General features: G+C 46.2%; 1 protein-coding gene across 3 annotated transcripts in view; it reads left to right on the top strand.

The window, feature by feature from the left end:
* The window catches only part of LOC109874014 (rap guanine nucleotide exchange factor 1), a 97,149-nt gene extending 72,337 nt beyond the window's left edge, over positions 1-24,812 (top strand). For 2 of the 3 annotated variants that reach the window (XM_031808946.1, XM_031808948.1), the window contains 21 exons: positions 732-846; positions 1,168-1,354; positions 3,070-3,612; positions 6,421-6,638; positions 9,376-9,543; positions 12,120-12,281; positions 12,864-12,947; positions 14,678-14,763; positions 15,063-15,165; positions 16,629-16,704; positions 17,086-17,170; positions 17,320-17,412; positions 17,680-17,794; positions 17,891-17,961; positions 19,167-19,251; positions 19,355-19,449; positions 22,052-22,130; positions 22,245-22,346; positions 22,501-22,598; positions 22,732-22,860; positions 23,590-24,812. In XM_031808946.1, coding sequence (XP_031664806.1) covers positions 732-846; positions 1,168-1,354; positions 3,070-3,612; positions 6,421-6,638; positions 9,376-9,543; positions 12,120-12,281; positions 12,864-12,947; positions 14,678-14,763; positions 15,063-15,165; positions 16,629-16,704; positions 17,086-17,170; positions 17,320-17,412; positions 17,680-17,794; positions 17,891-17,961; positions 19,167-19,251; positions 19,355-19,449; positions 22,052-22,130; positions 22,245-22,346; positions 22,501-22,598; positions 22,732-22,860; positions 23,590-23,740 — 2,845 coding nt within the window. In that variant the 3' untranslated portion in view covers positions 23,741-24,812. The remainder of the gene's footprint in view (positions 1-731; positions 847-1,167; positions 1,355-3,069; positions 3,613-6,420; positions 6,639-9,375; positions 9,544-12,119; positions 12,282-12,863; positions 12,948-14,677; positions 14,764-15,062; positions 15,166-16,628; positions 16,705-17,085; positions 17,171-17,319; positions 17,413-17,679; positions 17,795-17,890; positions 17,962-19,166; positions 19,252-19,354; positions 19,450-22,051; positions 22,131-22,244; positions 22,347-22,500; positions 22,599-22,731; positions 22,861-23,589) is intronic. The other variant, XM_031808949.1, reaches the window with a different exon arrangement.
* Positions 24,813-24,899: the final 87 nt, after the last annotated feature.

Raw genomic sequence — 24,899 nt, 5'->3', positions numbered from 1 at the left:
TTGTGTGGTCCTCCCACTATGACTCGATAAAGACGTTATTTAGGCTATAGATTCATTAAGTTATGATGAACTTCACAAGGTGGTGAAAGTGCATGGAGCGATTAATGCTGCTTTTCCAAATAAATATCTTATTCTAGTGTCAATGATGATCGATGCTTTGGCTGCCTTTTGACAAATAAAAATAATCTCTCTCTTTTGTCCATAATAATGTCATCGTGTTATCCCACCTGCACTGTATCTGCCAGCTGTTAGCTAGAGCACACGTGCCAAGACCAGAGTGGGCATATACACAACATTTATTTTTTGACAAAACCATCAGTGGCGTTGAAAACACGATGGAAACCCATTCAACTTTTTATGTGCACTAGGTAATTACAGAGGATTTCATCCGCAACAGGTCAGTTTAATGGAAACTCATCTCTGGTGGGGAAATGTGCATATTGTTTTTATGCAGATTGTAGTGTAGTCACGTGAAAATCTGTCGCCAATTGGAGGGAAATGTAGCTACTGTCATCCAGCTCAAGGAGCAGTAAACTGTGTGTGGGAACCAATGCCCCTGCTTGTATTTGTGAGCCTGGTTGTACATCAGAAGCCCGAAAAACAGGGTTGGGGTCAATTTGAATTGAAGTCAGTCAGTTCATAAAGTAAACTGAAATTCAAATTGACCCCATACACTGCTGAAAAATGTCTATTCTCACTGATGGTCATACATCCTACTTCGCTCTCTCCAGTCCTCCTCCGGCCCTGCCCCCAAAGAAGCGCCAGTCGGCCCCGTCGCCCACCCGGGTGGCAGTGGTGAGCCCCATGAGCCGTGGCTCCAGCCTGCCCTGCAGCGTCCATAGACGGGTACCAACACACACACCTCACCAGAGACACATACCAGTACTTTGTAAGGTTATTGTTGAGTAACACCCACATATTCCACTTGTCCAATGGTAATGGTAGTACAGTGGTCTAGAGAAACTTATGGTGTTGAATAGGGTGGATTACCAGGCGATTATAATGGGCCGATACAGACTAGTGATCAGACTTGATTAGGCCAGCCATTAACAGATCCTAGCTCCACAAAGGTCTCTCTTATTTCCTGAAACTGTGTTGCTGACATCTGTGTCTGTTTTTCATTGTGTTTGTCTGTCCACCTGCCTGTCTGTCTCTGTGTCTTTGCAGCAGCAGGACTATGAGCAGGAGTTCCTCCAGAGGCGTTTCTCAGGCGGTAGCCAGTCGTACAGGGGCAACTCCCCGCGCCTCTCGCCCTGCAGCAGCATAGGAAAGCTCAGCAAGTCTGACGAGCATCTCTGCTCCATGGAACAGGACAGCGGACGGTGCTCCCAAAATACTAGTTGTGAGACGCTGGGTAGGGATGCACACACAGGCATATATAGATAGAGAGATATATATATATACACACACCCATGCAGTTGAAGTTGGAAGTTTACACACTACTTTGTGCATGACACAATTAATTTTTCCAACAATTGTTTACAGACAGATTATTTCATTTATTATTCAGATTATTTCAAGGCCTACTGTCAATCTCAGTGCCTCTTTGCTTGACATCATGGGAAAATCAAAAGAAATCAGCCAAGACCTCAGAAAAAAAATTGTGGACCTCCACAAGTCTGGTTCGTCCTTGGGAGCAATTTCTAGACACCTAAAGGTACCACGTTCATCTGTACAAACAATAGTCCGCAAGTTTAAACACCATGGGACCACACAGCCATCATACCACTCAGGAAGGAGACGCGTTCTGTCTCCTAGAGATGAACGTACTTTGGTGTGAAAAGTGCAAATCAATCCCAGAACAACAGCAAAGGACATTGTGAAGATGCTGGAGGAAACTGGTACAAAAGTATCTATAGTCACAGTAAAACGAGTCCTATATCGACGTAACCTGAAAGGCCGATATGCAAGGAAGAAGCCACTGCTTCAAAACCGCCATAAAAAAGCCAGACTACGGTTTGCAATTGCACATGGGGACAAAGATTGTACTTTTTGGAGAAATGTCCTGTGGAAACAAAAATAGAACTGTTTGGCCAGAATGACCATCGTTATGTTTGGAGGAAAAAGGTGGAGGCTTGCAACCCGAAGACACCATCCCAACCGTGAAGCACGGGGGTGGCAGCATCATGTTGTGGGGGTGCTTTGCTGCAGGAGGGCCTGGTGTACTTCACAAAATAGATGGCATCATGAGGGAGGACAATTATGTGGATATATTGAAGCAATATCACAAGACATCAATCAGGAGGTTACAGGTTGGTCGCAAATGGGTCATCCAAATGGACAATGACCCCAAGCATACTTCCAAAGTTGTGGAAAAATGGCTTAAGGACAACCAAGTCAAGGTATTGGAGTGGCCATCACAAAGCCCTGACCTCAATCCTATAGAACATTTGTGGGCAGAACTGAAAACGTGTGTGAGCAAGGAGGCCTACAAACCTGACTCAGTTACACCAGCTCTGTCAGGAGGAATAGGCCAAAATTCACCCAACTTATTCTGGGAAGCTTGTCGAAGGCTACCTGAAATGTTTGACCCAAGTTAAACAATTTAAAGGCAATTCTACCAAATACTAATTGAGTGTATGTAAACTTCTGACCCACTGGGAATATGACTACTATTATTCTGACATTTCACATTCTTAAAATAAAGTGGTGATCCTAACTGACCAAAGAGAGGGAATTTTTACTAGGATTAAATGTCAGGAATTGTGAAAAACTGAGTTTAAATGTATTTGTCTAAGGTGTATGCAAACTTCATACATATATATATATATGTCGGAAGTTTGCCCTCATTGGCTTCCATGCATTTGAAACGAGAGCTTGTGTGAGGATGACGGACACGAGCTTGGTTAGAGACAGTTACTATCCAACGGAGTGCTGCGATTGGTTGCCCCAAATTCTGGGGGCGGGGCATTTTTTACGTGTGCACTTATCATACCCAGAGGCATATTCTCTCACACATGAGAGCACTCTATTTTTAAAATACTCACTTCAAATGTCAACAGCTTAACCGTAACCACCAATAAAAAAGCATTTCAAAGACTGTTTCCCTCTTTCTCTGTTTCTCTTCAGACAACACGGAGAGTTACGACCCAGACTATGACTTCCTCCACCAGGACCTCTCAGTCTTCACTGGGGACCCCCTCGCCCCCTCAGGGGTCACCTCTCTGTCGCCCCTCCCTGAGTCCCACAGCGAGACATCCTCCCCCGTCCCTCCTCCCACCCGCTTTAGCTCCCCACCCGCCCCCCACCCTCACCACTCCGAATACTGGACCCCCCAGCCCGGTTCTCACATCAGCCCCTTGCACCCTTGCCGCCTCAGCGCGCCTCCAGCGTTACCCCAGAAGAAGCGGCGCAGCGCCCAGGTGTCGCCCTATCCGGACGGGTGCTGGGGTGGTTCCTCGCGGGGGCCCCTCTACGAGAGGTTCCCCTCGCAGTACGATAACCTGTCGGAAGAGGAGCTGCTGCACCCCACGCCCCCCTTCCCCCTCTTCACGCCCATCTCACCCATGCCCCAGAGCAACGGGGGCGTGTTTGTGGCCCAGTACCTGGCCAGCGAGAACGCAGACGTTCCCTCTAGTCCACCGCCGCTGCCCGAGAAGAGGAACAAGCATGGTGAGTGATGGAGAGATGGGGTGTGGGGGAGAAAAGGATAGAAGAAGTGGAAGAGAGAGAATTACAGGAAAATTGAGAGAGAAGGAAAGAAAAAGAGCAGGAGGATGATTGAGGAAGGGAAGGAGATGGTTTAGGGAGATAATTGAGCAAAACACAGAGAGAGAAATTAAACGAGAGGAAGATTGAAGGAGGAAAGGATAGAGACTGAGGGAGAGAGGTGGTTAGAGTGCTAACTTAGCTGCAGTATCATTCATGCATGACTCATGTTTAAGAAATCTGCCACAGAGAATAGAGGGAGGAAGTGTAACTCCAGGACAAGCACAATGGACTCCTGATCCACTGGCAGTTGGGTACAGAGGTCGCAAATATGTAACTTCCTGCCAAGCTATGATGTCATTTCCTGTTGACATTTTTTATATTTCCATTTTTGTCATTTAGTGGACGCTCCAGAGCGGAAATCGAACCCACAACCAATGTTCCCTCTAAACTGCGTGGGCACAGTAGCCCTTCATAAATATTAGCCCACAGAGAGAAGCACGAGATTGAACTTCACTCAACTTTCTGGAGCAGTGGTCACCAACGGGTCGACTGGTCGATCTCCAAGGCATTCCTAGTCGATCGCAAAACATTTCTGTAAACAACGGTAGATGCATCCGATTTCTGTTGGCTGTAGATGCACCCGATTCAGCTGCCCTGCACTCCAGGTAGGCGAACGGCCCGCCTTCCTAGCGTGCCCAGAGTACGAATCAACTGCGCTATAGGCCTACCGCTGGCCAATCAGATGGCTTAGATGACCATGTCTGCAGTAATGTAGCAGGCATCAAAGAAAGCAACAGCAAAGTTGATACTCTGAGATTTCAAAACGTTTAAAACCATGACTGTCAACGAATACAGCAAAGAGATGCTGTTTTTATGAGTGAGTTCATGTTTAAGTTGTTACTCAGAAAAGTGTTGACAGTTCTAAGACATAAAATGCGTATTCTTCCTATTTCCACTCGGCGCTACAACAAGCACTGCAGCAGTAATGAATGAGTAGGAAAGTGTATCTATAGGCTTGTGGTGTTATTATTATTCTACACCTGCATTGCTTGCTGTTTGGGGTTTTAGGCTGGGTTTCTGTACAGCACTTTGAGATATCAGCTGATGTAAGAAGGGCTTTATAAATACATTTGATTTGATTAGTGGCCGGGGTCTTTTTTAATATTGAGGAATATTTCACTTTCTCAGTTCATTGGAGTAACAACATGAATTTGAGGCAGAAATAATGCGGTGCGACTCTAGTTTTGCCATCATCTGGAAGACTGTCCCTTATTGGTAAGGTATAGCGGAGGGATGTTGAGAGGTGGACCCTCAGTCTGCTGCTCTCTCCCTCCTCTGAGACGGACCAAGCCAATGTGCGGTGGGCCTATAGCTCACTGCACAAACCTCATTGCTGTTTTTAGTTGGTTAATGTTGCATAGGTTTACATTTCTAAGTCGTGTAGAAATAGAAATCTGAACGGTAGATCTTTGTTTAAATTTTGAATCCCAAGTGATCTTGACCCAGAAAAGGTTGGTGACCACTGTTCTAGAGTTTTCCCTGTTAACACTATCAATGTTTCCCTTTACTGTGGGTATTGTGATCAAATCAACGCAATATTAGTCACTTTCAATGCAACATACCCAAACAAAACTAACTATGCAAGAGATTTTGTTGCAGGCAAAATGCATCGGAGTAGGATTTCTATTGCATTGACATGCTCTACTCAGCCCATACTCCACACAGACCGGTGTGGTATAAAAAATCGGAGCTGCAGTAAGCCTATATGCAAATAGACCAATTATGGATCTCTGCCGTTTACTTTGAACTGTACTGTGTTAACAGCATGAGTGGTCGTGAGTAGATTAGCTTGTTTTGAGATCGAAGCGAGAGTTACATGCAGCCAAGTGTGCATTTTGTTCATATCCTTTGCTAGTTAGTGAGTTATTAGTCCAGTTATAGATTATTTGTAGTCAGCAATAGAGGAGTGATTGTTTTTACAAAAGCGCAAAATGTGTACATTTCTAGACATATTTGAAAAGCGAATCAGGTAAAGAACTTATTTTTTGCCTTAAAGGGACAGTGTTGCATTTTGAGACGGGCTTGAATAAGCAAAGTGGCCAATAGGCAGAGGGTAGCATAATTTGTCTGATTCTCTGTAATAATGGTATGGGAATAATAATGCATTTTATTTTGCAAAATGGTTTCTTGCAACAAACAACAGAATAACATGTTCAGTCACCTCATTGTCTGAAGGTGAAGTGGATAAACGGATGAATGTCAAGCCCAAAGGTCTCATGGAATGTAGGCCTACATTGATCACCACACATTGACTGCTACTGTAGGCTGAATGATAGAACAGCTATTTCCATGTTCAAATGTTATGGGATGCATTTTCTCCATAGTTTTTGATGGTTTTTGCGCTCAGCAAACCTGAAATTTGCTCAGTGCCCAAAAAAAATTGAGGGAACATTGCCCACAAGCCTGGCGTTGCAAGCTACATGCTCTACCAACTGATCCACTCGGGACTGTTGAACTATGATGCCACTTCCTGTCAAGCTATGCCATTTCTTGTCAAACTGACCCCTTTTAACATTACATGACCTCACTCCTATCTTAGGAACATGCAGAGCTAATATTGTGTTTAAGGGAGTTATCGTGTCTATGATTACGCTAATTCTTGCAGTTATAATTCCCTGCATCACATAAGATTGATGCATGGTAGTGTGCATATTAACATTTCACTTGAAATAACTTTTAATGTCTCGTCATGCCCCCCCCCCCCCTCAGTCCTGGCGTACATGCAGTTTGTGGAGGACTACTCGGAGCCCCAGCCCTCCGTGTTCTACCAGACGCCGCAGAGCGAGAGCATCTACGAGCAGAGGAACAAGCGCTTCCAGGACGTCTACGGCCTCAATGACTCCTTCAGCAGCACCGACTCGGTCCACGAGCCCCTGCCCGTACCCCTCTTCCCACCTCCCGCCTTGCCCCCCAAGCAGAGGCAGCTGGTGAGTGTCTGTGTGTGTGTGTTCCTCCTCAAGTCCTCACCACCCAATCACACATTATTTCACCCTTACTGACCACCCCGCCTCAGACCTCACCAGTGGAATTTCGCAATCCTCCGTAGAGATTGATGCACTGTTTATAATGGTGGAGCGAGCAAGTGCACACTGGGAAAGCGTGGAGAATTTGGATCCAAAGGTTTCTTGTGTAAGGTCTCCTTTCCAGGTTGACATCCATGCAGTCATGGTTGAGTGCTGAATGATGACATATTTTACTTGTAGGAGTTTAAGGTTGGTGATTTAACACTTTTAACTTAGTTTTAAATAAACAATTAAATGAGGAAATGTAAAAGGTGACAGTTTAAGCCCCCTGTGGTGAAACAGTGAGGTCATGGTGCTGCATGCTGTAGAGATCACAACAGTAGTTATTGCCTGGAGGTCAAAGGTGAGAGGTCCGATTCCCACGGTGGTTATATGCTGTATAACACCCCAGAGGACAGTTGACCCCTGTCTATATGTCATTGGCAACCAATGGTGTGGAACATGTGTCAACTATAAACTATTTTAACACCAAATCCCCCTACCCCAAAACATGTAAATGTTGGACTACAAATTGTGCCTTCCTGTGTTATAGTTAAGCCAAAATGTTTTCTATTCTACTGAGCCATTTACTTGTATGTTCATATTCTTATGTTTTATTTCTTATTTTGTTGCCTCTAGTTGTACAGTGTATACCATGTGTATACCATTTGTATCCCGTACAACTAATAAAACAAAACTACCCCCTATGGAGGTGAATGTGAAGCAGGGTTGTGTTCATGAGGACACGCAACATATAACAGTTAAATTAAATAGAGCATTTCTTATTGGACAATTCTAGGTAGTCCCTCTCCTGTTTCAGTCCTTGTTCATCAGTTTGAGGCCTGATGAACACGACCCAGAAGAAGAACTCTGAGGTAACTTGTGCTAGTGTAGTGGTTGTTGGCTGGTTGGCTGGGAAGGACAGTATTCCCGAGCTCCCTTCCTCCAGGAATCCATTCCTCATCAGTGTTCTCTTCATCTCTCCCCTCTTCTGTTCAGATCAGTCTCTCTTTCTATCTCTCCATCTACCCCCAGTCCTCTTCAGTCTGCCTAGTCTCTCTCTTTCTCGCTCTAAGTGGTGTATGTCACTGGTAACCCCTACCAGACAAGTTGAGACTTGCCTTTCTCAATATCATTCTCTCTATCGAATCCAGTCATTTTATCTTAGTCCTGGTTGCCCTAGGTTAGTTGAGACGTCTGTCTGATTGACAGTCCGGTCGGTCAATCAGTCAATGGAGGTGGGAACCCAGGGAGAGGGGCTAAGGAGGTCAGGGGGTGGTCAGATAGATTTGATTGGCCCAACCTCCTTCAGGTTAATGGAGATTGGTTCAACTTGGCTGTGGGTTGAGGTATAAAAGAGGTTAGATTCTACACACTGGTGTCATGTGGTTTGTCAGCCATTTTACTAAAGACTACACATGGGTAGAAACTAGATGGCTACTGGACTGCCCAATGGACTCAAGGGCTATTGACTGCGAGCCAGTAAGGGTGCAATGGATTCTGCACCCTTGAGTGGATATTGAGCTTAGTGCCGGATTTATCCACAACTAGAAACCCAGAAAATGAAATAGTCGTCTGGAGTATATTTATGTAAATCATGCATGGATGTCTGTGGGAGATTTGTATTCCAATTCCATGCCTGGATTTCACGTTGAGACTCCTGCAGACCTCACTACAGTACAATACTATAGATAACCTACCACTGAGCGACAGAGGGGTCATAATGCTCTGGTCCGCTGTTCTCCTTCTGCAAACCACCAACCACAGCCTTTTAGTTTGAGGATTTCTGTTGTACACTTTACTGTACTGTACAGTTCAACTGTATTTCTCTCCTTGTTCCTCCTCCTCTGTCTCTCCTGGTAATCTGGGCTGGTGGTGTAGGGGGCTTGAAGAGGGTGTAGCCTGTTTGTATCTCCTAGTCCTCCTCCTGCCTTCCAATAAGCCAACATGTTACAGGCTTTAAAGAAACTCTGACTTTACACGGCTTTGGGAAAATGAAAAGCAATTCAGAAGGTCTGCCAGTCGGATAATAAGATGGCAAGAGAAAAGGAGAAGAAGCGAAAATCCCATTTCTCCTTTCTCCTGTTTCGAGGTGTGTAGTTTGACCTGGTTTCTTTGAAGCAACACAGTCAGAGAGCAAGACGTCTGGTTTAAGATGGTCAGATCCAAACACTGTTTGAGTGATGGGCTAAACAGGTCTCGACTCTTTTGTGTTGTTCCAACCCCTAGAGAGGACGCTTAGCAATGACCTTTTCTGACCCTGTGGCTGGCTTCATGTTCAGTGTCCGCAACAAGGAGTCTTCTGTGTGTTTCTTCTTCTGTGGTAGACGTTTCTGCAAGACTTCATTTTGTACTAATGCTATCAACTTAACTCTCTTTAACTCTGTCTTTTATAGCACTGACGAAGGCTGTGAGGCCGATACGTAAAGCTTATTAAAGAGCAGTGATACGATCAAGGGCAGTGTGGGGGTTCCTTCTTCTTTCTCATCGCTCTGATTCTGAAACGGGATTTGATCTCACACTGCGTTCTCTTCTTAGTGTGATAAAGTTCTGTCTTTATTTTTTCTGTGTCTTCTACCTTTCTCTCATCTTCTCTTTAATTCTTATTTTTCTCCCTCTTCTCACTGCCCCTCCTTTTTTTCATTCGTTCTCTCTTCCTCAGGCCTCCCACTGTTCCTCCCCCTGTTCTTCCTCATCCTCCTCTCTGCCGTGCCACCTCCACCCTTCATTGGTGGCGGCAGCAGAGGAGGTGGGCTCTGGCCTGGGGCTCAGCCTATCGGTCTCTAGCTCCTCCTGCCTTAGTGGACACTCCTCGCTGACCACGCCCATGGTGAGTCTACCTGATTGGCCCCCGGTGGCCCAAAGGCTGGGCCTCCCGTGTGCTGTGATCTTGTGTGTTGTGTGGAACTGCCTGTATGATTTCCCTGGATCCACGTGGTGTGGTTCTGAATGTCCTGAATGGCACATGGTCCCTGTGTTTTGTTGTTTGTCTCTGGCATGGTTCCGACATTGATGGCGATAGCGGTGTGCTATCGTCACACACATGGTGTGTGTGTACTGACGTGTGCATTTTAATACTTCGGTTTAGCATCATAAGATGCAAAGTAATGCCTTTCTGATGTTTTTTTTACATTTTTTCCTGAAAACAACCGGCACAGAAGTGGTTGTGTGGAACAAGTGGAGTCAGAGGAGTCCCAAATGACAATTTTAGGAGGCGGATGATGTTGGTCTTAGGGTGTGGCCTGACCCCGTGTGACCCCTGGGTTTTGATGGGCACACTGAGGAGGTCGGGGGGGAGAGAAATGGTGTATATCTTCCTGTGGAATCTAGAGGAATGCATGCCATTTGGACCTGGTCTGATGTAAAACAGATTCCTCCTCCTGTCCTACTCTTCTTTCTCCTCTTCGTCCTCTCTCATTTTTCTACCACCTCCTACTCTACCCCTTTCTCCTTCCTGCTGACCTCTGCCCCTTAAATCAGATCCACTGTCTGTGTCTTTCATGTTAGCCTACTCCTACTCTACCCCTTTCTCCTTCCTGCTGACCTCTGCCCCTTAAATCAGATCCAGCATTATTTCTAGTTTAATTTCAACATCACATCATCTCCCTCCTCCTCTCTCTGATACACATATCTTGCCTCCCCCCCCACCCTGTGTGTTTGCCAGTGGAATGTTCACATTCCTCAAGTCCTCGGGGCATGATGTTTTGAGGCGATGTCATGGAGATGGGAGTCATTTACAGGAATTGATTTATTGCCAACAATGTAATTTCAGTGGAAAATTGATATTCTACGCTCTCTCTCTGTCTGTCTGTCTGTCTGTCTGTGTCTGTGTCACTGTCTGTCTCTGCCACTGTCTCTTTCTGTCTCTGCCTGTCTGTCTCTTTCTGTCTGTCTCTTTCTGTCTCTGCCTGTCTGTCTCTGCCTGTCGGTCGCTGCCTGTCTGTGTCTGTCGGTCTCCCTGTCTCTCTCTGTCTGTCTCTCTGTTTCTTTCTCTCTGTCTCTTTCTCTCTCTGTCTCTTTTTCTCTCTGTCTCTGTCCGTATCTGCCTGTCTCTCTGTTTGTCTCTGCCTGTCTGTCTGTGTCTCTCTCTCTCTGTCTCTCTTTCTGTGTCTGTCTGTGTCTCTGCCTGTCTGTCTGTCTTTGTCTGTGTCTCGGTCGGTCTGTCTGTGTCTCGGTCGGTCTGTCTGTGTCTCGGTCGGTCTGTCTGTGTCTCGGTCGGTCGGTCTGTGTCTCGGTCGGTCGGTCGGTCTGTGTGTGTCTCGGTCGGTCTGTGTGTGTCTCGGTCGGTCGGTCTGTGTGTGTCTCGGTCGGTCGGTCTGTGTGTGTCTCGGTCGGTCGGTCTGTGTGTCGGTCGGTCGGTCTGTGTGTGTCTCGGTCGGTCGGTCTGTGTGTGTCTCGGTCGGTCGGTCTGTGTGTCTCGGTCGGTCTGTGTGTCTCGGTCGGTCTGTGTGTCTCGGTCGGTCTGTGTGTCTCGGTCGGTCTGTCTGTCTCGGTCGGTCTGTCTGTCTCGGTCGGTCTGTCTGTCTCGGTCGGTCGGTCTGTCTGTCTCGGTCGGTCGGTCTGTGTCTCGGTCGGTCGGTCTGTGTCTCGGTCGGTCGGTCGGTCGGTCTGTGTCTCGGTCGGTCGGTCGGTCTGTCTGTGTCTCGGTCGGTCGGTCGGTCTGTCTGTGTCTCGGTCGGTCGGTCTGTCTGTCTGTCTCTGTCTGTGTCTGTCTGTCTCTGTCTGTGTGTCTGTCTGTGTCTGTCTGTCTCTGTCTGTCTGTCTCTCTGTCTCTCTGTCTCTCTCTGTCTCTGTCTGTCTGTCTCTGTCTGTCTATGTCTGTCTGTCTGTGTCTGTCTGTCTGTCTGTGAGCGCAGACCTGTGTTGTCAAGTATATTTTATGGTTGTATGTTTGTGGAGAATAGTATGGAGAACATTTGTTGGATGGAAAGAAAATAAGCTGTCCTTAAGTTTTCAGTGGAAACATCATAGTTCGTTCTCCCTCCTCTTTTGCCTCATACCCTAGGTGCTGTAGGTGTGTGTGTGGGGGGAGCATGCATGCCAGTGTGTGTGTTTATCAGTGATCTATGTGCTGGCTGCTCTGTGTGTGCTGGTATGTATGCAGGAACATGACGGGGTTGATATGCCCAACGTTTTACACACACATTCTCAGACAAACACGAACACAGGTGTGTTGTATGTTCAGGTGTGTTTTTGGCTATGTGAAAGGCATAGAAAGGTTGATATCATTCCATTTATTGTTATAGTATGTTGAATTACATTAGTCCAAGTTAGTAGGAGCTTAGGAGGTGCTGGAGACTTTCAACTTCACTTCCTTTTCAGCTTTGACCTGATCCTATCTGCTGTCTTTACCTTGTTCTTTTCTCCTTCTTCCTGGTTTCCCTTCCTACTCTCCACCAATCGCAGAGCTCGGACCAGGTCGCCTTGGCCAATGCCACCCTATTGGCTGGCAGCGGGGATGGGCCCGACTGTTCCCTGGCCGACCTATTGGGCTCTGTGGCCGTCTGTCTTCCTTCCTCTGAGACCACTTCTCGTCTCACTGACTCTCTCCTCCACACCTCGGCAGTGGTGAGCTTGCAGACAGACAGGCAGACAGACAGGCAGACAGACAGGCAGACAGACAGACAGGCAGACAGGCAGACAGACAGGCAGACAGACAGGCAGACAGACAGACAGACAGGCAGACAGACAGGCAGGCAGGCAGGCAGACAGGCAGACAGGCAGACAGGCAGACAGGCAGACAGACAGACAGACAGACAGACAGACAGACAGACAGACAGACAGACAGACAGACAGACAGACAGACAGACAGACAGACAGACAGACAGACAGACAGACAGACAGACAGACAAATCCAACTCCCAAACCTTTTATTTCGGCTATTTTATTACCCTACCTTGTGACTCTATTCTCCTATTCACTATCATGTGTAACAGACACAAATTTTACTGAAATACTGTACAGACTAAACACTAATCCCCAGTGCCACCTGGTGGCCAATTATTGACAGTTACGTCCAGTAGAATCCATACAACACAATGTAGTTGAGTGGAAGTGCTTCTCCATGCCTCATCTTACCTCTGAGCTTGCTGTCCCCATAGAGATAAAAATTTGTTTAATTCCATGGTCGTCCCTCTTCTCTTCACGTAGAGTGTGGACGAGGGTGGCGAGGGTGAGTATGTCAACCTGTACTCATCCAGCCAGGCCAACGGGGAGCTGCCACTCTGCCTCAGAGTAAGTAACACTCAACCTAGATCATAAACTCAGCAGTAAAAGAAACTGCCCTTTTTCAGGATCCTGTCTTTCAAAGATAATTCGTAAAATCCAAATACCTTCACAGATCTTCAATGTAAAGGGTTTAAACACTGCTTGTTCAATGAACCATTAACAATGAATGAACATGCACCTGTGGAACAGTCGTTAAGACACTAACAGCTTACAGACGGTAGGCAATTAAGGTCACAGTTATGAAAACTTAGGACACTAAAGAGGCCTTTCTACTGACTCCGAAAAACGGCAAAAGAAATGTGCCCAGGGTCCCTGCTCATCTGCGTGAACGTGCCTTAGGCATGCTGCAAGGAGGCATGAGGTCTGCAGATGTGGCCAGGGCAATAAATTGCAATGTCCGTACTGTGAGGTGGCTAAGATAGCGCTACAGGGAGACAGGACGGACAGCAGATCGTCCTCGCAGTGGCAGACCACATGTAACAACACCTGCACCGGATTGGTACATCCAAACATCACACCTGCGGGACAGGTACAGAATGGCAACAACAACTGCCCGAGTTACACCAGAAACACACAATCCCTCCATCACTGCTCAGACTGTCAGCAATAGGCTGAGAGAGGCTGGTCTGAGGGCTTGTAGGCCTGTTGTAAGTCAGGTCCTCACCAGACATCACTGGCAACAATGTTGCCTATGGGTACAAACCCACCGTTGCTGGACCAGACACGACTGGCAAAAAGTGCTCTTCACTGACGAGTCGCGGTTTTGTCTCACCAGGGGTGATGGTCAGATTCGCATTTATCGTCGAAGGAATGAGCGTTACACCGAGGCCTGTACTCTGGAGCGGGATCGATTTGTAGGTGGAGGGTCCGTCATGGTCTGGGGCGGTGTGTCACAGTATCATCGGACTGAGCTTGTTGTAATTGCAGGCAATCTCAACGCTGTGCATTACAGGGAAGACATCCTCCTCTCTCACCCTTCCTGCAGGCTCATCCTGACATGACCCTCCAGCATGACAATGCCAACAGCCATACTGCTCGTTCTGTACGTGATTTCCTGCAGGACAGGAATGTCAGTGTTCTGCCATGGCCAGCGAAGAGCCCGGATCTCAATCCCATTGAGCACATCCGGGACCTGTTGGATAAGAGGGTGAGGACTAGGGCCATTCCCCCCAGAAATGTCCGGGAACATGCCGGTGCCTTGGTGGAAGAGTGGGGTAACATCTCACAGCAAGAACTGGCAAATCTGGTGCAGTCCATGAGAAGATGCACTGTAGCACTTAATGCAGCTGGTGGCCACACCAGATACTGACTGTTACTTTTGATTTTGACCCCCCCCCCCCCTTTGTTCAGGGACACATTATTGCATTTCTGTTAGTCACGTCTGTGGAACTTGTTCAGTTTATGTCTCAGTTGTTGAATCTTGTTATGTTTATACAAATATTTACACTTGTTGAGTTTGCTGAAAATAAATGCAGCGAGAGGACGTTTCCTTTTTTGCTGAGTTTGTCCTCACCACAGATCTAGGATCAAATCATTCGATCCACAACCCTAACAGTAACCATTAGGGGGATGATCAAAGATCTGATCCTGTATCAGTGGTTAATATCTTCTACCTGTTCCATTCTAGCTGTGCCAACAGTTACTTTATGAAGACTGCATTTGTGTACATGATGTGTTGGTGTTCCATGTGTCCTGCTCCTCATCCTACCTTGACAGAGCTTACTCTTCCCCAACAGGAGCCCAACTCTGCTGACGACGTCCTTGAAGACTCCTCTCCACAGATGCCCTCCTCCAATAGCAAGGAGGCTTTGGACAAGGACAGGTAAGGGATTGAGTGGCCACTAGGGTTACATAAACACTCTCCCCGTTCAGCCGTTACGTCATCACTTGATCCAGTAATCCTAGAAGATTAACCGCCAATTGAATTAAATGGATACTGATTAATGACCAATTCTATATGTAAGCATAGAGAGAATTATTAGAAGAGACAAAGTCCATTCATCAATTTGAATGGAACATTTTTCATGGGTGACTATTCTATTATAGGTAATCATTCTATTTCTATGTATATAGGTACACTGATCTAATGGTGCGTCTGTCTGTCTCTGTCTATCTGTCTAGGAGGCAGAAGTCAACAGACTCTGCGCCTTGTGACGAGGAAGTGGATGAGCTCTCTCTCATTGACCACAAAGAGATCATGTCCAGGATTACACTAAAACAAGAGGTAACATATCCCTCATTCACTACGGCACTAACAGTATTACCACCAATGTCTATTGGCTAAGCATTGTATAGAGAAAAGTATGTGGTAGTCTTTGGCTACTGCGCTTTCTTTCAATGGGATTCTATTCATAATAACAATATAATATAGTCCATTTAGCGGACACTTTTATTCAAAACTAGTTCGTCATCCGTTTTAAGCCTTTTAAGAATGCGTGGTATGTGGTAGTCTTTCATGTATTATGTATTCATGATACATAATGTTAGTGAGACGCTGAAACAAAAGACTACAAATAAGAAAACTCTCACTACTGACCTCTAGAGGAAATTATCAGGAACTGCAGGGCACGTTTCTCCATTTAAATGCATTTTCCTTTTTTCTGTTTGGTGCAGTCTGACAGGCAGGAGAGTCTGTGTGTGTGTGTGTGTGTGTGTGTGTGTGAAATGGTGGTCCCCACTCTGCAAGGTCAGATGTAGCAAGAGGGAAGGAGAGAGAAAAGGGAGGAAAGGGAGGGAGGGAGGAAAGGGTGGGAGTTAGGGAGGGAGGGAGGAAAGGTTGGGAGGGTGCGAGGAAAGTGTGGGTGGGAGGAAAGGGTGGGAGGGGGGAAAGGGTGGGAGGAAAGGTTGGGAGGGAGGAAAGGGAGGGAGGAAAGGGTGGGAGGAAAGGGTGGGAGGAAAGGTTGGGAGGGAGGAAAGGGTGGGAGGGAGGGAGGGAGGAAAGGGTAGGAGAGGGAGGAAAGGTTGGGAGGGTGGGTGGGAGGGAGGAAAGGGTGGGTGGGAGGAAAGGGTGGGTGGGAGGAAAGGGTGGGAGGGGGGAAAGGGTGGGAGGAAAGGTTGGGAGGGAGGAAAGGGTGGGAGGAAAGGGTGGGAGGAAAGGGTGGGTGGGAGGAAAGGGTGGGAGGGGGGAAAGGGTGGGAGGAAAGGTTGGGAGGGAGGAAAGGTTGGGAGGGAGGAAAGGGTGGGAGGGAGGGAGGGAGGAAAGGGTAGGAGAGGGAGGAAAGGTTGGGAGGGTGGGTGGGAGGGAGGAAAGGGTGGGAGGGCGGGAAGGAGAGAGAAAAGGGAGGGAGGGAGGAAAGGGGATAAGAGAAGGGAGGTCTGATTAAACAACAAAGGACAGCTGTAGCGGTAAACAAGGGTATTTTTGTTGGGGATCTGTCAGCTTGTGTGATCAGCCTGTGTCCTGCGTATGCCAGCCAGCCCTCTCTCTCTCTCTCTCTCTCCCCCTCTCACTCATCAGTGGAGCTGGTGCAGGGCTGGAAGGGAGGGAGGGTGAGCATGGACAGAGAGGAGAGAGCTGCATTTTGGGCTAGACTGCATTTTTGCCCTAATCCTCATCAATTCTCTACCTAACCCTCTCTCTCTCTCTCTACCCCACCCCCCCTCTCTCTATCCCTCTATGCCCCCCGTGCTCTTTTTCTCCATCTATTCATCTCTCCCTCCATCTGTCTTTCTCATTCTCTCTCTCAGAATGATGATGGTCCTGACGTGCGTGCTGGATCAGGGGATATTCTGTTAGTCCACGCCACAGAGACGGAACGCAAAGGTAGGTCGCGTTTATCACAGTTTGACAGCAGCCCCCATTAGAATGTGTGGTTCTGGGTCAGTGGCACAGGCTGTGTATGTGTGTGGGTGTTTTCATACTGGACGGGATCCGATTACACTTTCTGTCTGTTAAATTGTATGTCAGTATATTGTGATGTCAGTATATTCTCCCTTTTCACTATGACATGTGAACAGTTATAGAATAGATATATCTCGCAATAGATAGAACATTCCCGTTTTCCAGATTGTTCTGTCAGAATGGAGATGACCTATTACCTATCTATTCATGTCCCCTCTCCATGCTTTCTAAAGTTCATAGGATCCATCATTAGTTCTCGACCTCAGACTTAAAGGGGTGGTGTTCTCCTCTGCTCTCCGACAGATCTGGTGTTGTACTGTGAAGCCTTCCTGACCACATACAGGACATTCATTAGCCCAGAGGACCTCATTAAGAAGCTGCACTACAGATATCCTTTTGAAGCTCACCGGACGTGTTGGTCGCCTCCAGTGTCTCGATGGCTAGATACTGTGTGTGTTGGGAAGACAGTGGAAAATGTGTGCATTTACTATGAGGAGAAAGAGTTGAGAATGCGTATTCTCCTTCACCACCAAGCACATATACCAGGTTCTGTCACAGTCCAGACACATTTAAGAAGCGGGTCAGCAAGAACACGTTCTTTGTGCTGGTTCGAGTGGTGGATGAGCTGTGGTGAGTATGGATGACCCACTCTCTCCATAGAGCCACACAAATGGCTTTTTACTCCAACAAGGGTCTCCAACTGTTTTTCTGGCCTGTAGCCAGATTGAAGAGATTTTGAAGGAATGATTTATTTATTCTCAAGTTGGACTTAAAGGATTAGTTGGCACGTTATTAAACACACATATATATTACAGTGATAGATGGTGATGGCCAGATGTGGAGGCGTTGCCTCACTTGTCCCCTGCTCTTTTCCTCCCTCTCGTTCTTCCCTCCCAGTCTGGTGGAGTTGACGGAGGACATCCTGAAGCAGCTGATGGACCTGGTGTTCAGGCTGGTGTGTAACGGCGAGCTGAGCCTGGCCCGCGTGCTCCGCAAGAACATCCTGGACAAGGTCTGTTTTCTGTTTCACATTACTTTGGACATGAAAGGCACCGTACTATCTACTGCAGGTCAAATACAATGGCATTCTAAACGTATTGTTGTCCAGGTGGAGCAGAAGAAGCTGCTACGCTGCACCAACTCTCTCAAGCCGCTGGCCGCCCGGGGCGTGTCCGCCAGGTAGGGGTCAACACGGGGTCAAGGGTCAGAGTATGGGAGGGTGCTAGAGCAACCTCTTCTTGCATTTGCTTGTGCTATTGATTTGTTTGCTTTCTCTGTCATGAAGCATTTGTGTGGGTGGGTGGGTTGGTTATGCTATCCACAAGGACAGGAAATCAAGGAACATTCTCCCTCGTGGGGGACATTTCCCACGTCTCATTGAGGACGAGAGCTATACTACATGACTAAGAATATGTGTGGACACCTGCTTGTCGAACATCTCATTGCAAAATCATGGGCATTAATATGGAGTTGGTCCCCCCTTTGCTGCTATAACAGCCTCCACTCTTCTGGGAAGGCTTTCCACTAGATGTTGGAACATTGCTGCAGGGACTTGCTTCCATTCAGCCACAAGAGCATTAGTGAGGTCGTGTCCTGATGTTGGGCAATTAGGCCTGGCGTTCTAATTTATCCCAAAGGTGTCCGGAATGTTCTCTTCTTCCAATTATTTGCCACAAAATTGGAAGCACAGAATGGTCTAGAATGTCATTGTATGGTGTATTGTTAAGATTTCCCTTCACTGGAACTAAGGAGCCTTAGCTTTGCTCCACTCCGGTCGACACTTGGCATTGCACATTGTGATCTTAGGCTTGTGTGCGTCTACCCAGTCATGGAAACCCATTTTGTGAAGCTCCCTACATACAGTTATTGTGCTGACATTGCTTCCAGAGGCAGTTTGGAACTCGGTAGTCAGTGTTGCAACCGAGGAAAAACCATTTTTACACGCTTCAGCACCCGGCAGTCCTGTTTTGTCGCCTGAGCCGTTGTTGCTCCTAGACGTTTCCACTTCTCAATAACAGCATTTACAGTTGAGCAGGGCAGAAATTTGACGAACTGACTTGTTTGAAAGGTGGCATCCTATGACGGTGCCACGTTGAAAGTCATTGAGCTCTTCAGTAAGGCCATTCTGCTGCCAATGTTTGTCTATGGAGATTGCATGGCGGTGTGCTCGATTTTATACACCTGTCAGCAACGGGTGTGGCTGAAATAGCCGAATTCACTCATTTGAAGGGTTATCCATGTTTTTTTGTATTTATTGTCTATTCTAAGCTTAGTGTTTAAGGTTAGAATTAGGGTAAGAGGTTAGGGAAAAAAGGATTTTGAATGGAAATTGATTTTAGGTCCCCACGGGAATAGAAGGACATAACTTGTGTGTGTTACTCCAGGCCCGGAACGCTGCATGACTTCCGCAGCCATGAGATTGCCGATCAGCTCACACTACTGGATGCAGAACTGTTCTACAAAATTGAGGTACCAGAGATCCCCTAACTATCTCTGCTTTTCTTCACCTTCGCTGCAGAGAAATTGATTTAACTCAATCTCTCCTCTCTCCTTATTTTTTCTATTTTGATAGATTCCTGAGGTGTTGCTTTGGGCCAAGGAGCAGAATGAGGAGAAGAGTCCAAATCTGACTCAGTTCACAGAGCACTTTAACAACATGAGCTACTGGTGAGAGCTGGACCTGAGCCTATACATACAGCCTGTCTATGCATTACCATATAAATCACCTAGCTTTGTAATGACCAGTCAACATCTCACAATGGCACATTTTCACTTTCTCACACACACACCATCTCGCTTTCAGTTCAATTCAAAGGGCTTTATTCGCATGGGAAACATATAGTACCAGTCAAAGGTTTGGACACACCTACTCTTCTAGGGTTTTTCTTTATTTTTAGTATTGTCTACATTGTAGAACAATAGTGAAGACATCAACACAATGAAATAACACGTATGGAATCATGTAGTAACCAAAAAAGTGTTCAAAATATAAATCATTCTCTCAACTAGCTTCATGAGGTAGTCACCTGGAATGCACATTTCAATTAACTTGGCTTAAGTTAATTCATGGAATTTATTTACTTCTTAATGCGTTTGAGACAATCAGTTGTGTTATGACAAGGTAGGGGTTGAACACAGAAGATAGCCCTATTTGGTAAAAGACCAAGTCCATATTATGACAAGAACAGCTCAAATAAGCAAAGAGAAATGACAGTCCATCATTACTTTAAGACATGAAGGTCAGTCAATCCGGAAAATTAAAAAAAACGTTACTTTTCTTCTGGTGCAGTCGCAAAAACCACCAAGCACTATGATGAAACTAGCTCTCATGAGGAAAGGAAGACCCAGAGGTACCTCTGCTGCAGAGGATAGGTGCATTAGTTAAGTGCACCTTAGATTGCAGCCCAAATAAATGCTTCACTGAGTTCAAGTAACAGACACATCTCAACATCAACTGTTCAGAGGAGACTGTGTGAATCAGGCCTTCATGGTTAAATTACTGCAAAGAAGCCACCACTAAAGGACACCAATAATTAGAAGAGACTTGCTTGGGCCAAGAAACATGAGCAATGGACATTAGACTGGTGGAAATCTGTCCTTTGGTCTGATGAGTCCAAATTTAAGATTTTTGGTTCCAGCCGCCACGTCTTTGTGAGACGCAGAGTAGGTGAACAGATGATGTGTGTGGTTCCCACCGTGAAGCATGGAGGTGGTTTGATGGTGCTTTGCTGGTGACACTGTCAGTTATTGGTTTAGAATTCAAGGCACACTTAACCAGCATGGCTACCACAGCATTCTGCAGCCATAGGCCATCCCGTCTGGTTTGGGCTTAGTGGGACTATAATTTGTTTTCCACAGGACAATGACCCAACACACCTCCAGGCTGTGTAAGGGCTATTTGACCAAGAAGGAGAGTGATGGAGTGCTGCATCAGATGGCATGGTATCCACAATCACCTGACCTCAACCCAATTGAGATGGGTTGGGATGAGTTGAGCTGCAGATATATGGGAACTCCTTCATGATTCCATATGTGTTATTGCATAGTTTTGATGTCTTCACTATTATTCTACACTGTAGAAAATATATATTTTTTAAATGAGAATAAAGAAAAATGAGGTGTGTCCAAACTTTTGACCTGTGCTGTATGTTTACATTGCCAAAGCAAGTGAAATAGATAATAAACATAACTGAAATAAACAATAAAAAATGAACAGTAAACGTTACTCACAAAGGTTTCAAAGGATAAGAGACATTTCAAATGGCATATGTCTATATGCAGTGTTGTAACGATGTGCAAATAGTTAAAGTACAAAAGGGAAAATAAATAAACAGAAATATAGGTATTTACAATGGTGTTTGTTCTTCACTGGTTGCCCTTTTCTTGTGGCAACAGGTCACAAATCTTGCTGCTGTGATGGCACACTGTGGTATTTCACCCTACAGATATGGGAGTTTATCAAAATTTGATTTGTTTTCAAATTCTTTGGAGGTCTGTGTAATCTGAGGGAAATATATGTCTCTAATATGGTCATACATTTGGCAAGAGGTTAGGAAGTGCAACTCAGTTTCCACCTCATTTTGTGGGCAGTGTGCACATAAACTGTATTCTCTTGAGAGCCAGGTCTGCCTACGGCGGCCTTTCTCAATAGCAAGGCTATGCTCACTGAGTCTTTACATAGTCAAAGCTTTCATTAATTTTGGGTCAGTCACAGTTGGTCAGGTATTCTGCCACTGTGTACTCTCTGTTAAGGGCCAAATAGCATTCCAGTTGTCTCTGTTTTTTGGTCAATTCTTTCCAATCTTTCAAGTAATTATCTTTTGTTTTGGCATGATTTGGTTGGGTCTAATTGTGTTGCTGTTGCTGTCCTGTGGCTCTGTGGGGTCTGTATGTGTTTGTGATCAGAGACCCAGGACCAGCTTGCTAAGGGGACTCTTCTGTAGGTGATGGCTTTGTTATGGAAGGTTTGGGAATCGCTTCCTTTTAGGTGGTTGTTGAATAGGACAGTTATTTTCTGGATTTGGATAATTAACGGGTATCGGCCTAATTCTGCTCTGCATGCATTATTTGGTGTTTTGCGTTGTACACAATGTTTTGCAGAATTCTGCATGCAGAGTCTCAATTTGGTATTTGTCCCATTTTGTGAATTCTTGGTTGGTGAGCAGACCCCAGACCTCACAACCATTAAGGGCAATGGGTTCTGTAACTGATACCAAGTATTTTCAGCCAGATTTTCAGCCTCACACGCAACACTTTGTTTGTCCTCTAGGGTGCGCTCTCTAATCATTCAGCAGGAGAAAGGCCAGGACCGAGAGAAGCTGCTCCTCAAGTTCATCAAGATCATGAAGGTAACCAATCTCTGCATTTATACAACCACAGCTCTTCCTATTAACTAGTATATTTAGTTGATGATTAACTCTCTGGACAACTGTTCTTGTCCTGTTTTTCTTTTTCCCATGTAGCACTTACGGAAGTTGAACAATTTCAACTCGTACTTGGCAATACTGTCTGCCCTGGACTCGGCCCCCATCCGCAGGCTGGAGTGGCAGAAACAGACCTCAGAGGTGAGTCAGACAGTAGTGGATCAAGTCTGACATAGAGAGATCTAGATATTCATACGCGTGTTTCAATTCTTTCTATGGAGTCTCACTTTAATATACTCAGGTATCGTGGTGTGCTATGGGTATAACACATTGTAACACACTTGTTCTCTCACAGGGATTGGAGGAATACTGTACGTTGATTGACAGCTCGTCGTCTTTCAGAGCGTACCGGGCGGCTCTGGCCGACGTGGAGCCTCCGTGCATCCCATACCTGTAAGTCTGTGTTTCATGTACAACTGAGCTAGGTAATGTTCAATGAAAGTGTTTGTGTGTTTTGCCTGTTCTTCCTAGGACTGTTTGTCTATATTTATCTCTCTTCTATTTCTCTTCTTCTCTCCTTTTCCAGTGGTTTGATCCTGCAGGACCTGACCTTCGTCCACCTGGGGAACCCGGACCTCATCGACGGGAAGGTCAACTTCTCCAAGCGCTGGCAGCAGTTCAACATCCTGGACAGTATGAGGCGCTTCCAGCAAGTGTGAGTATTTATGTTATTTAATCTTTATTTAAGTCCCATTGAGACCCATTGATATGAGGGGACAAGTGTGAGTAGAACTATTGTCCCATGAGAAAAGCATCCACAAAACTCCAAACAGATTGAGAGTGTGGTAACCTCACATTATGATAGATGAATATGTTATATTTAATGTAATTCAATAAGACTACAATAATTATCCCACGAGGTAAGCAGTGATCCACAGTGTACATTACAACCTCCATGTTAACCCCCATACAACAGAAGGTTGACCATGTACACTATTGAGTTGCACCCCCCCCCCCCCTCCCTTTTGCCCTCACAACAGCCTCAATTCGTCGGGGCATGGACTCGACAAGGTGTCAAAAGTGTTCCACAGGGATGCCGGCCCATGTTGACTCTAATGCTTCCCACAGTTTTGTCAAGTTGGCTGGATGTCCTTTGGGTGGTGGACCATTCTTGATACACGGGAAACTGTTGAGCTTCAAAATACCAGCAGCGTAGGAATGGCACACATATATGGCACACACCTGAATAGCACACATACTCAATCCATGTCTCAAGGCTTAAAAATCCTTCTTTAACCTTTCACCTCCCCTTCATCTACACCGACTGATGTGGATTTAACAAGTGACATTAATATGGGATCATAGCTTTCACCTGGTCAGTCTGTCATGGAAAGACATAGGCATCTATTTGATCGACTCGTTCTGTCTTTCCCACCCACCCCAGGCATTACGAGCTGAAGCGCAACGACGACATAGTCTGCTTCTTCAACGACTTCAGCGACCATCTGGCCGAGGAGGCGTTGTGGGAACTCTCACTGAAGATCAAGCCTCGCAACATCACCCGGCGGCGGACGGAGCGCGAGGAGAAGACTTAGGAAGGGGGAGGTTAGCGGTGCGGTGTGGCCCCCGAGACCACAGCCAGGGCTCGCCGAGGGACCTCCACTGTGCTACAGAAAGGATAGATGGATGGACACAATCAACTGGACCTCACTAACAGGGGAAGAGAGAATGACTAGGGCTGGACCAGACCAGAGGATATACAGTAGGCTAGTAGGGGGGAAAAGACTGCCATGGTTTACAGTGACTCTGTGCTGCTCTGATACACTGGGAGATTATGGGGAGATTATGATTGGGGTTACATTGGATTCTCTCCACCCAGAACTGCAGTTGGCAGGAGACAAATTCCTAACCAACGGTAGGAGAAAGACTGGTGCCAAGGAGCAGAGGAGAACTTCATATAAGGAGAGGAGGTGGAGATGTCGAACAACAGAAGAGACTGCTCCCTGTCCTCTCCCATTTGAATGTATAAATGTGTCAGCGAGTGTGTGAGGTGAAAGCTCCTCTAGATCCCCAGATATTCCCTCCCTCACCCTACAGAGTGTAGGCCATCCTGGGTCCCGACTGCTCCCTCTCCTGACTTAACTTCCTTGTATCCTTGGAATCCTCACTATTCCGGACTATATTCTGCCATGAACTCTGTCACAATGCAGACTTGACTGGGCAGGAATGTGGTTTTGGAAATGGTCATTTGAGGGGTTAGGCGAGGTGGAGGACCACAAAGGGACTAGACTTGTAACAAGAGTGTATTATTATTAATATTATGAATCATATATGGTTATGATTTATTATATACAGTGCTCCTTTTGTTCTTAAAAAGGATTGTCTATTAAGAGAAGTGCCATACCAATGTGCACTCAAAAAAGCAAAGCAAAAAAAGAGAAGTACTAAAGATGCTGTGATCTATGTCGGACATATTCAATCATCATGTTTGAGTAAGAGAACTGTCAGGCAACCAGGCCTGTGTCCCAGTAAAGGGAGGGGGGGGGGGGGTCTGGGTTCATCAGTCCATTGTGTGCTGTAGTTATTCATTATTCCTTTGGAATAATGGTGTCATCCAACTCATCACACTGTGCTTTCCAACTCCAATAAAACTGCTCTGTTTCTGTACATCACCGTCTGCTGAATGGAAGAGGTTTGTCATACTATGCTACTTCCTCGTTATGGGCCAAATCCCATCTGCACTCGTAACCTTTA

The sequence above is a fragment of the Oncorhynchus kisutch genome, linkage group LG29, assembly GCF_002021735.2.
Source record: "Oncorhynchus kisutch isolate 150728-3 linkage group LG29, Okis_V2, whole genome shotgun sequence".
Classification (NCBI taxonomy): Eukaryota; Metazoa; Chordata; class Actinopteri; order Salmoniformes; family Salmonidae; genus Oncorhynchus; species Oncorhynchus kisutch.
Note: the sequence above shows the minus strand (reverse complement) of the source record. Positions and strands in the feature narration are given on the sequence as shown.